The sequence below is a fragment of the Diabrotica undecimpunctata genome, chromosome 5, assembly GCF_040954645.1.
Source record: "Diabrotica undecimpunctata isolate CICGRU chromosome 5, icDiaUnde3, whole genome shotgun sequence".
NCBI lineage: Eukaryota > Metazoa > Arthropoda > Insecta > Coleoptera > Chrysomelidae > Diabrotica > Diabrotica undecimpunctata.
The window spans coordinates 67,182,226-67,195,915 of NC_092807.1; the positions used below are offsets into that span (position 1 = coordinate 67,182,226).

The following is a 13,690-nucleotide window of genomic DNA, read 5'->3' on the forward strand; positions in this document are numbered from 1 at the left end:
TGGCGTCAGGAGGTCGTTGGCAAATGGATTTCGATGAAATAATGATCTCTTAAAGTAGTTTGTACGCTGAATGACGGTTTATTATACCAGACCTTGTCAAATACTTGCGAGATATCTAAGAAGGCATCTCTAGCTGTTCTGACTACTCTATATATTGCTCGATGGTACCATGTTTTTGCCTGAAGCCAAATTGGTAGTTTGGTATTGTTATTTTCCAAGATAATAGGTTCGAGTCTAATCATAAGGATCTTTTCGAAAAGCTTTACGAGAGTTGGTAGAAGACTTATTGGACGGTATGATGAGACCTCATTTGGGTGTTTGCCAGGTTTTGGCACCATAATTATTTTAGCTACTTTCCACAATACAGGAAAGCAACCAATTTTTATAACAGCGTTAAAAATATATAGTATTAGCTTGTTGGCTTTTTCAGGTAAATTTTTTAGTATTAGACCCGTGATAAGATCATAACTGGGTGTTTTTTTTGTTTAATTTTGCAATGACTTCTGTGATTTCACAAACTTTTATTTTTTGATGTACGGACTCATCTGATATGGGGCGTCTAGTATGTCTAAAATGGGTTTTCCGTCATCTGCATGAGCTTCTTACATCTTACATACAATACAGACATAAGATGTTCCGCAAAAGTGCTTTCTTTGTCTTCATCACTACGAGTCCAGCTACCATCGTCTTTTCTTACAGGATCTTAGTTTCTTGTTGGGATTTCAGTTTCCTTCTCAGTTCCCATAGTGAGTAGTTATTATTTTCACTTACAGAAAGGTTTTTAAAAAAATGTTTAATTCCAGCATCCTTGTATTCGTTTAATGCTTCTTTGAGGTTTGTTTGGTCTATTGCGGCTCGAGTAATTTGCCATTTTTTCTTAGTTTTCTTTTTTCACGAATGATATTGTTTATATAGTCCGAATATGAGCCTGGTTTTTCTTTATAGGTGCTTTCTACAGTAGCAGCCAGGCAGCTTTTTGGATTGTCGTATTGCATCGTCAACATCCTTTGTGGATTTAAGTGGCAGGTTTAAGTTGATTGACTCAAAAACCAATTCATTAAATATTCAATTTCTCATTTTGTTGGTTAATGTTGGCTGCTTGTTGATGTGGCATATCTGTGTTCACACTTATCAGAAGACAAACCAAATGATGATTGTATATTTAAGTAATTATATTTGACTAATATTTTTTGTTGTTGATAACTAGCTCTTGATTGTTATTATAATTACGTACAAAGTGGCACCAAATATGAATATTTAAATTTTTTGAAATTATAGTATTTATAGTCAGAAAATCTAATATTAGATTTATAATATAAAATTTAAATATTCATCTTTGGCGCCACTTTGTACGTAACCATAATAACAATCAAGAGCTAGTTATCAACAACAAAAAATATAATAAACAGAAACGAGTGTCTTTCTGACATAAATCAAACATCAATATAATAATCAATGTCATAATGAATTTACACAAAATTAAATAAAATTAAAATATTGTACTTACATAACTATATAATTTTAATAAGTTAAGTTTTAATGTTTTGTCAATTTAAAAATTTAATGGATTAACCTCATGTTGTAAGTTTTTATACTAGTTTTATACAATGTTATTTAATTCTTATTTCATTGTATTTACTGATACCATATTTTAGCATATCCTGAAGAAGCAAATAAATTTTGCGAAAGCTTGATTAAAGAACAAAGAGTTTCACTTTCCTGCCCTATTAATGACTGCATCCTCAAAATAAAACCTTATTTTTTATATTTATATATATATATATATATATATATATATATATATATATATATATATATATATATATATCTTTAAGGTATATGACCGTTTAATTTAATATAAAAAAATGTGCACTCGTAAGTGAATGGGATGTTATCGGTCTGGAGATAAAAAAGACAAGAGTTGTGCTAGTTTATCTATTTATTGAAGACGTTTCGCCTATTGTTCAATAAGCATCATCAGTTCATCTAAAAGAGTGTTATTAGCGATACATCTAATATGAAAAAAAAACAATTAAGTAAATGATCTTACCTTTAAAAGATCTGTAGCATTACAATGTTGTTATTGCAAAGAAACATCAAAAAATTAATATAATAAATATAACAGCAAAAAATATAGAAACACAGAACGCTGGAAGATTCCCAATTTAACTAATTTGTTTTAAATTTCACTTTTGAAAACATTGATTAATTAAATCTATCAAAAAATATAATTGTCAATTTTGAATTGTTATATAAACAACGGCAAGGCTAGGGTTCTTGACTGTTATGATCATATCATGAAAATGAAGTATTTGAAAGCTCGACTGTCAGAAATGACAATCAGCTGGTGAGATTGAAGGAAAAGTTTTATAGATGTCAACATAAATGTTATGATATAATAAAAGAAGTTGAAGAAGAAAACAATAATTAAAAGTAGAATACGGAAGAATCAATTTTGTAGTATTAGTGCATGGTAAATTTGGCTTAAGTTGCTGATATCAGTTCTCTTATTTAATGCATTAGGTTGTTTCAAAATATGACACATCTCCATAAATTGTCTCTTATTAAGGTTACGTTCTCTACAGAGAATTCTAACATCATCAAAATTAACAGTATGTTTGGTGTTGATTGCATGTTCTGCAAGGGCACAAGTATGTTTAGAAAGTTTAATGTCACTACGATGTGAAGTAAGGCGTCCTTTAAGGGAACGGCCAGTCTGACCAATATAACTAAGTTATATTGGTCAGACTGGCCGTTCCCTTAAAGGACGCCTTACTTCACATCGTAGTGACATTAAACTTTCTAAACATACTTGTGCCCTTGCAGAACATGCAATCAACACCAAACATACTGTTAATTTTGATGATGTTAGAATTCTCTGTAGAGAACGTAACCTTAATAAGAGACAATTTATGGAGATGTGTCATATTTTGAAACAACCTAATGCATTAAATAAGAGAACTGATATCAGCAACTTAAGCCAAATTTACCATGCACTAATACTACAAAATTGATTCTTCCGTATTCTACTTTTAATTATTGTTTTCTTCTTCAACTTCTTTTATTATATCATAACATTTATGTTGACATCTATAAAACTTTTCCTTCAATCTCACCAGCTGATTGTCATTTCTGACAGTCGAGCTTTCAAATACTTCATTTTCATGATATGATCATAACAGTCAAGAACCCTAGCCTTGCCGTTGTTTATATAACAATTCAAAATTGACAATTATATTTTTTGATAGATTTAATTAATCAATGTTTTCAAAAGTGAAATTTAAAACAAATTAGTTAAATTGGGAATCTTCCAGCGTTCTGTGTTTCTATATTTTTTGCTGTTATATTTATTATATTAATTTTTTGATGTTTCTTTGCAATAACAACATTGTAATGCTACAGATCTTTTAAAGGTAAGATCATTTACTTAATTGTTTTTTTTTCATATTAGATGTATCGCTAATAACACTCTTTTAGATGAACTGATGATGCTTATTGAACAATAGGCGAAACGTCTTCAATAAATAGATAAACTAGCACAACTCTTGTCTTTTTTATCTCCAGACCGATAACATCCCATTCACTTACGAGTGCACATTTTTATATATATATATATATATATATATATATATATATATATATATATATATATATATATATATATATGTATATATATATATATATATATATATATATATATATATACAGGGTGGTCCTTAAGTAATTGTACAAACAGAAACCATAGATTCTGCACTTTAAAATATTACGATTTAAGCCAACATGCTTTAATAAAATGTTGATATTAAGAAAGATACAGGGTGTTAAAGTGGAAATTTTAAATTTTATTTTTCGCTATAACTTTTACGTTTGTAAATATTTTTGGACAAAAATTTACAGTTGGATGCTTTTGAGTAGGATAAATTATAATTTTATACTTACTTTAATGTAACTAATAGAGGGCGCCACATATGCCACATGTGTGGCATAAATTTGCGCTTAACTTTTTTGCTCTTTCAGTTAGCTCTATTTGTGTTAAAAAATATTAAAGATACATTATTTTTACAAAGAAAAGGTATACTTGTTAGTAACCTGAAAATTCAACCGTTTTCGAGATAAATGCATTTTATAGGTCAGCTGCACAGTAATCTTAGTTTGATATTTGTGCGGTAAAGCACTGAATACCTGTAGATAAGCATAATTCATAGTTTATTCTTATTAAAACAACTCAAAGATGATAATGTAACATCACAAAATGCTTTGTTATATGTGCTAAATGTCCTACTGGAGAAAAGATATTTCATCTTCTTCTTTAGGTGCCGTGTCCGTATTCAGACGTTGGCCATCATCTTGTTTACAATTCCCCTTTGCTATCGCTTCTTAAGTTTTTATAATGGCGTTGTATTACTTTTTCTCTATTGTAAAATGCTAAAAACCCAAAATATGTGGTTTATGCAAGATGGTACCCAACCACATTCTAGAGAGAAGGCAGTTAGAACATACTTAAATACAACTTTTCTGAACGTTGGATTGGTCATGATCGTCATATTTCTTGGCAATGTGGTGAGATTGATATAATTACGTAATTCATAAAAAATCCGAAAATAATACTTATCGTTCATTACGTAAATTGTTTACCCATTTTTATTAGGACAAATAGAAACTAGAGCACAGGTATTGAATAACACATATGTGTCCTGTTTCATAATACTTTTGCTACAAATCTAACCTGAAAGACTCAGCATTTTTACAAAAACATCATCGTTGTCCTAATAACCGATATTGATATAAATATAGTAAACATACAGGCAATTTGGTTCAGCATAATATTAGTTCGTTAGTAAATCATAATAGTCTATTTGTTCGAGATGTAATTATAGTTACTCGTAAGCTGTAACGTAATCATATAAATAAGTAATGTCATCGATATATTCATCCATTATACATTATAGCCACCACGTAGACCCGAATTTAATACGCTTGATTTTGGTGTATGGGGCGCATTAAAACAACGTGTCTATAAGAATCCCATAAACATTCGCAACCTACTATGGGAAGAAATAAATACTGCAGCAGTTTCTTTAGAACCAATAATGCTATTTAATATGAGACGATTTTTTATGGAATATATTGACAAATGAATTAAAGAAAATGGTGGACATATCGAACACTTACTTTGACAAAAAGTTATGTTATTTAGTTTAACTATTTCTTAATTTGGTTTGTAAACAAAATGTTTTGATTATGACTTTAATTTAACATAAAACGTAAAATGTTTGATGTAAAATCCTATTATTCTGTTATTTTGTCAAATCCTATTATTAATTATCTTGCCGATATATTTATTTTATTTAATATTTCGTTAACTATTAACTTTAGTTAAAGGTATTTTATACCAAAATTCAGAAGTATTAATGTTTTTGTCTATTTTTTCTTCGTTGCCTGGAGTAATTGCCTTAGATAAGAATTATGCAGCTGATTTTTAAAATGCGATTATCTCGAAAACTGTTGAGTTTTAAAGTTATTAACAAGTATACCTTTTTTTTATTAAAATAATGTATCTTTAATATTTTTTATCCCAAATACAGTTAACTTAAAGAGCAAAAAATTTAAGTGCAAATTTATACCACATATGTGGCATAAGTGGCGCCCTCTATCAGTTACAACAAAGTGTGCATCAAATTATAATTTCTCATATTTAAAAGTACCCAGTTGTAAATTTTTATACGTAAATGTTTACAAACATGAAAGTTATAGCGAAAAATAAAATTTTAATTTTGCACTTTAACACCCTGTATCTTTCTTAATATCAACATTTTATAAAAGCAATTTGGCTTAAATCGTAATATTTTAAAGTGTAGAATCTACTGTTTCTTTTTGTACAATTACTTAAGGACCACCCTGTATATATATATATATATATATATATATATATATAAATACTTTAGCTGCTTGTACCTAAATGTACGTAATTTCTTCGTTATTCGTTGAGAAATTCTTCCACTGAATAATATGGTCTTTCAGATAGATAAGCTTTTGTCAATGCGGAACTTAAGGAAAGAAGTTGTAGATTTAAGTTGCAAATGGAGAAGGTTGTATAATTTTTTTGCCGAATATAATATAGATTTCTTTACTAACTCAGTGGATGGTACACATCAAAGGTTGAATTTCTGGTGGAGTAGTAATGATAGGTCTTGTTAGAAAACATGTAGGTGTTTACGAATTAAGCAAACAATTTCTAGAATATATACAGAGTGAAGAGTTAAAATCCCGTGATTTTTGAAGTAGCTTCTGCAATGTGTTATTTTACTGAGGCCAAAAAGACACCGTATTGCTGTTTTTTGTAATTTAAAAATAACATCAGATTGAACAGCTGTACTAGATCTCCAAAAAGGAAGGCCATATCGAAGATGAGAATTGAACAAAGAAATATGTTATTTTGGAAGATGCTAAATTAATTTCCTTCAAAACAGATTTTCTTGCATAGCAGACTGAGGTTAGTTGCTTACTTAACAAATCGATATGAAGGGACCATTTAATGTTGCTGTCTATAAAAATACCAAGAAATTTTACAGAATCAACGATACTGATCTGGCTGTTATTAAGAAGCAAGGGTTGAAGAGCTCCTTTATAGGATAATGCTACTGTCTTATCCACGTTAAAAGAGAGTAAATTAGAGTCGGGCCAGGTTTTTATTTTAAGTAGATCAGAAGTTATAATACCATGTAGAGAGAGTTGCAATATTAGAGTTCCTCCAGGTCATACTGGTATCATCAGCAAAAGAAAAAAAATTTCCATCGACTTTTAAGTTAGCGATGTCATTTATAAAGATAAGGAAAAGTAGAGTATATATAAATAAGTATGGAGGGACGTAACATTGTGGTTAGAACGAGTTACAGATAAGAAGGTATTTGTGACAAGCTGGAATGGACCGAGCAGTGTTGAGTGTGGAGAAACAACGAAAAGTTTCGTATTTGGGACAGTTCTTACGTGGATCGATATATTTCGTCACATGAGTGATATTTTAATACAAATAGCGTCAGTCGTGATGAACGATCTAATGCATTAACTCCTGTGACGCCTACTCATTCAACATATATTACATTACCATGTCATAGAAACAAAGAAGTTAAACAAAATCAAAAACCACAATATTTTCCGTATGTATGAGCAAAAATTACCTGCATATGCTCTTTCTGTTGTTTAGTAACTATACTAGTAGTTCTAATAGTGGCAAAATTATTGGTACCATGATCTGAAACAGCTGCAGCAGCTGGATGATTAAGTTGTCGATGTCTTCGCGTCGTACCATCTTCTCCACCTTAAAGCATAATAATAGAATTGCAATGTGCCCATTACTTAATATATATATAAATATATATATATATATATATATATATATATATATATATATATATATATATATATATATATATATATATACCGGCATATTTAAAGGAACTAATAAAATCTGAGCATTTTCTAGTCTACATATTGTGATTATTGTTTAGATAATCTCATAATACGAGAAGTAGGTATTTGGAATTTGTATTACAATGCTAGTATAATGTGAAACCTGTTAAAGAGATAAAAAACAAAGATGTCAGACTCAAACAAAATACGGATCTTAAACAAATACGGATCTTAAACACAATAACTGTATTGTACAATTTAAACTTAAAAGATTTGTTTATGCATTTTTTGGCTTTATTAGCGTGTGCTTCTTCCACGAGCCTTTACAACTGCAATCATTCCTCATACTTCTGATAAAGCTATTGATCAGTTGTTGAAGCAGTCTTCCCCTTCCTCAATCAACGCAATTCTTACTTCCTCTCTCTTTTAAGTAGCAGGAACAACTGCTCCAAGTTTTTTGCCTAGCATATCCCACACATGTTCTATCGGGTTTAGGTCTGAAGAACACGCTGGCATATTCATTGTTGTTATACCCACTTGTAGTAAGAAGTCTCTTATACAGCGTGCGACGTGTGGGAACGCATTATTCTGCATTAAAATAAAATTTTCTCCAATGTATGGTGCAAAAGGTAACGCATAATCTTGGAGAATATCTCTGATATCCCTATCTGTTGTTAATTGTCTGCCATAAATCGCCACTAACTCTATTCGAGCACAAAATATATACCGCCCGACATCATAATTGAACCTCCACCAAAAGGAACAGTCGTAGTAAAATTGAAAGGTGCATTTTGTTCCCCTTGGCGTCGATAGAATCTTTCTATACCGTCAATGCATTTACACAGAAACGGCTCTCGTCTGTAAAGAGAATTTAACTCCACTAGTTATTTTTTCAATTTTGATGTTCCCGACCGAATTGTAGTCGCGCTACACGATGGTGTCTCTAAGAGTCTGGGAGCTTTTATTGGCACATATGACTTAAGACCGGCTTCTTTAAGTCTCCTTCTTACTGTGCGCTCACTTAAGGTGGTTCCACGAACATTTTGCAGCAGGTTTTTGGTTTGAACTGCCGTTTGACGGCTACTTCGTAATGTTTGCAACTTTATAAATCGATCATCTACAGCCGTGGTTAAGCGTTTTCTCCTTGTTACATACTCCCTGGTCTATCTACATCGACTTACACAACGGTGGATGGTTAATGGTGATTTACCAAACATTGCAGCAACTTTCCTGTACGTTCAACCTTTGTTACGGACCTAGAAATATCAGTCGGTATTAAAGCACCCATTTTTACTTGCTCTTTGCAATAAAAAACCACTGATTAAAACAAATCAAAAGAAAAATCACTTCCAAAAAACTCAAACTAGTTAACTTATCAATTAAATACAAGTTTGTACCTGTTATCAATAGATATACGACTTTAAAATGCAAAACAAAACACAAATAAACAAATTAATTTGACGTTTTGAGATTTAACACTTGGAGTTGCGAGGAGCATTCAAACTATCTAGATATAGTCTATAAAATAGAAAGAAATACATTGCATTAATAATCGGTTTCTTTAAATTTGCCAGTATATACATATATATATATATATATATATATATATATATATATATATATATATATTGTTATTTCATGACCGTGAATTTTTAAACACAAACTTTTTTATTTTCTGGGTTTGTCAGTCTGTTGTAAATAAAAATACTTAATTATTGCTTAAACGTTTCGGCTATTTGCCATTTTCAATAAGCACTTTATTTTATAAACATTACATTATGCAATTTCAGCATTAATTTCATAGTTTGCCAACATTTTTGACATTTGTTCAGAAAATCCGTTAATAGGTCTATTAAATAAAATTAAGTGTTACCTTAGAAGTAGTAACTTTTAAACAAAAGCTAATACTTACAAATATAAGATATGGGGTCTGTTGAATAAAAATAAGTGTTACCTTAAAAGTAGTAACTTTTAAGCACAAGCTAATACTTATAAGGATAAGATATTACTTATTTTTATTTGAATAAAAGTAAGTGTTTTCTTATAAGGTAATACTGGAAAAATATTCTGAAATTTAAGTATATACTTGTAAGTATTAACTTATGCTTGTAAGTATTTACTTTTAAAATTGTCTTGTGATGTTTTTATAGCTGCAAGACAAGTTTTAACAAGTTTGTAAACGTCGCGTGCGTCGTTGAGATTCTGTGTAGTAGGTACATCCACGTCAGTTAAATTTTAGCGCTATAAATGGTCATGTCGTCGTCAAGTGAGGAAGAATTACCTGTCGAGAGTGGCTGTCAAAATATTGAAAAATCATACGGTTCTTCTGAACAAACCAATGGTTCCGGCAATTGTTAAAATTAAAGAAAGGGCATGGAACGGGATAAGAGATCACTTTATTAAGGCTTCTGGTACAAGTATTACTATTGACAAATTAAAAAAAATTCTCAATGAAAACAGATGTAAAGAAGAAAACGGATAAAAATATGACTGGTAACAAAAAAGTTAAATTGCGCGAGTGGAAAAAAGAATTTCTGGGTGTATTGAATTTTGAAACAAATCCAGTATTCGCGAAAACTCCTGGAGGATGTTCCATTGGAACTAACAATGGAGAAGCGAACAATCTAGAAAATACTGGATCAGCTAGTACCAATTCACAAATACCCTCATCTATAGGAACGCTGAAAAAACGTCCAAAGAACAAGAAATTTAAGTTAGAGACCGATGAAACGGAAAGTTTATCAACACAAGAGTTGCAACGACTTGTTCTTCTTGAACAATTAAATGTTGCTAGACTTCAAGCGCAAAGGGAAAAACTTCTGATAGAAAAATTGACAAATGTTTTGCCATATCGAATTCCTGAAGATAGTTTTGGAGCAGAAGTGGTTAATAATCGCATCGTATCAGAACTACGAGAATAGACTTGTAATGTATTTGTAATTTTCAAATATGTACTGCCATTTTTAATGTATTCGTTATTTCCATATATGTACTGCAATTTTTAGTTTCACATTTTTTGTTTTCTTAATTTTGTATTAAAAGTTTCAGTCTATTAAATAGGTATTAAAACAAAAAATACTTGTTTTATATTGTAGTGTCTATGGCACAAAAATTGACAATGATATTTAAGTAAACAAATTAAAAACAACGTTAGAAAATTACAAAATCAAGTAAAATATTGTTTTTAAATATTATTGTTAAATATTGTTTCCACTATTAATTGGCGTTTTGCAGCTCCTCTTTGACGAATGATATCTACTTCCGCTTCATTGTAATGTACATCATGGAGGTCCTGTGGGTTTTCCCGTTCATTTTCGGATAACTCAAAATCGTCCCGTAGATATTTGCAAATATTATGCAAAACAGAACAACAAACAATGATCTTTGGAACTTTTGCCAAAGATACTCTTACTTTAGACCCTAATATAGGAAATCTCTGCTTTAGCTGCCCAAATACTCTTTCAATTATCACCCTTTCTCTGGAATGAGTGATATTAAATAATTCCTCGCTTCTGTTTTGGGGGTTTTTGAATGGGCATAATAACCATGGAGAAATTCCATATCCACTATCTCCAAGGAGGCAAAAATTGCCTCTAAAGCTATGTATAACTTGATAAATCGAACTTTGTTTCCAAATCCTCGAATCGTGTACACTTCCAGGCCACTGAGTGTCCACACTTGTAATCACTTCATTTGCATCACACGTTATTTGTACATTTATGCTAGGAAAACCTTTTCTATTAATAAATTCGTCACCAAATTCTGAAGGTTTTTTAATTTGAACATGGGTACAATCCAGTGCGCCAATAACGGTAGGTATTTGGAATCGATTTGCCCACTTTGTCCTTGCTTCTTCCATACCTTCCAGGTCAGACGGAAACTTTATCCACTGATGTGATTTCTCAAAAATTCTGTCAGCAACATTATTTATGGTTTTACATACAGTCGTATGGTGAACGCCGAAATCTTCAGCAATACCTGGTTGAAATCCAGTATCACTAACGTATCGCAGAAAAATCTCCATCCTTTGTCGAGAGCTAAGGGCACCTCCTCTGGTTTCATCTAGCTGGGGCAAAAAATAATCTGATAGAAAGTCTATACTTTCGCTTTCAAAACGCAATAGAACCTTAGACTTGCTGAAACTTATGTTTTTTCTTTTCATGTAGTGTTTATGTTTACGAACATATATAAAGTCAGCCATAATTATAATAATCAAAAAATGTTTAGAACTACCACTCTACTAGTGTAAGTATGCATAAACTACTGGCGTAAGTATTCATTTGAGATTCCTTAACAAATATTAAGGTATTACTTACTAATTGTAGAATATCCTTCTTTTTATTCAACTAAAAAGAAGTAATAACTGGAAAAATTTTTGTGTAACCTTATACATTCAGTAACTACTTGAAAATAAAAGAGATTACTTATTGCTCTAAGTAAACTCTTTTACATAAAGTAATTACTGTTCTTTTATTCAATTAATATTAAGTAAATACTTAAATACGAGGAAGTAAAAGCAAATACTTATTTTTATTCAATAGACCCATTGGGTCTATTGAATAAAAAGAGGTATTTGCTTTTACTTCCTCGCATTTAAGTATTTACTTAATAGTAATTGAATAAAAGAGCAGTAACTACTTTATTTATAAGAGTTTACTTGGAGCAAAAAGTAATCCCTGAAGTAATTACTGAAAAAGGTTATACATAAATTTTTCCAGTTCTTACTTCTCTTTAGTTGAATAAAAAGAAGACTATTCTACAATTAGTAAGTAATACCTTAATATTTGTTAACGGATCCCAAATTAATACTTACGCCAGTAGAGTGTGCATACTTACACTAGTAGAGTGGTGGTTCTAAATATTTTTCGTTTGTTATAATATAATTATGGTTGACTTTATATCATGTTCGTAAAATAAACACTACAAGAAAAGAAAAGCATAATAAGTCCCAGAAAATCTAAGGTTCTGTTGCGTTTTGAAAGCGAAACTATAGACCTTGTATCAGATTATTTTTGCCACAGCTAGATGAAACCAGAGCACGTGCACTTTGCTCTCGACAAAGGATAGAGATTTTTCTGCTATACGTGATACTGGATTTTAACCAGGTATTGCTAAAGATTTCGGCGTTCAGCATACGACGGTATGTAAAACTATAGATAATGTTATTGGCAGAATTTTTGAGAAATCAAATCAGTGGATAAAAATTCCGTCTGACATGGAAGGTATAAAAGAAGCAAGGATAAAATGGGCAAATCGGTTCTAAATACCTACAGTCATTGGTGCACTGTATTGTACCCATGTTCGTATTAAAAAACCTTCAGAATTCGGTGAAGTGATTGCGAGTGTGGACACTCAGTGGCCTGGAAGTGTTCAGGATTTGAGGATTTGGAAACAAAGTTCGATTTATCAAATTTTACATAGGTTTAGAGGCAATTTTTGAAAGAAGAAGAGAAGCTATAATAATTGCAGTACATATTTGGAAATTACAAATACATTAAAAACTTGCAGTACATATTGGGAAATTACAAACACATTACAAGTTCATGTATTCTCGTAATTCTGATATAATGCGACTACTATCCACTTCTGCTCCAAAACTTTCTTCAGGAATTCGAGATGTTACAACATTTGTCAATTTTTTTATCAGAAGTTTTTCCCTTTGGGCTTCAAGTCTGGCAACATTTAATTGTTCAAGAAGAACAAGTCGTTGCAACTCTTGTATTGATAAACTTTCCGTTTCCTCAGTCTCTAACTTAAATTTTTTCTTCTTTGGGCGTTTAGTCAGCGTTTCTATAGATGAGGGCATTTGTGAACTCGTACTAACTGATCCAGTATTTTGTAGATTATTCGCTTCTCCATTGTCGGTTCCAATGGAACATCCTCCAGGAGTTTTCGCGAATACTGGATTTGTTTCAAAATTCAATACACCCAGAAATTCTTTTTCCCACTCGCGCAAATTAACTTTTTTGTTATCAGTCATATTCTTATCCGTTTTCTTTTTTACATATGTTTTCATGTTATTGAGAATTTATTTCTCAATAGTAATACTTGCACCAGAAGCCTTACTATATTGGTCTTTTATTTCGTTCCATGCCTTCGCTTTACTTTTAACAATTGAATCGGTGAGTTGAAAAAGGTACCCATTCCAAAAAGGTTATTTTTCAGGAACAAAAAAAAACTGTTTATATGCAAACCTAAATATATTACAGAAAATGTTTCAATTATGAACTTTCACAAATTCATAATTGTTAAGATCTTCTTCTTCTTCCTATGCCGTCTC

At 30.9% G+C, this 13,690-nt stretch overlaps 1 protein-coding gene across 5 annotated transcripts in view; it reads right to left on the reverse strand.

The window, feature by feature from the left end:
- Tao (Serine/threonine-protein kinase Tao) overlaps window positions 1-13,690 on the reverse strand; it is a 468,452-nt gene that overhangs the window by 223,948 nt on the left and 230,814 nt on the right. For all 5 annotated transcript variants that reach the window (XM_072532044.1, XM_072532043.1, XM_072532046.1 and 2 more), the window contains exon 8: window positions 7,179-7,318. In XM_072532044.1, the coding sequence (XP_072388145.1) occupies window positions 7,179-7,318 (140 nt within the window). The remainder of the gene's footprint in view (window positions 1-7,178; window positions 7,319-13,690) is intronic.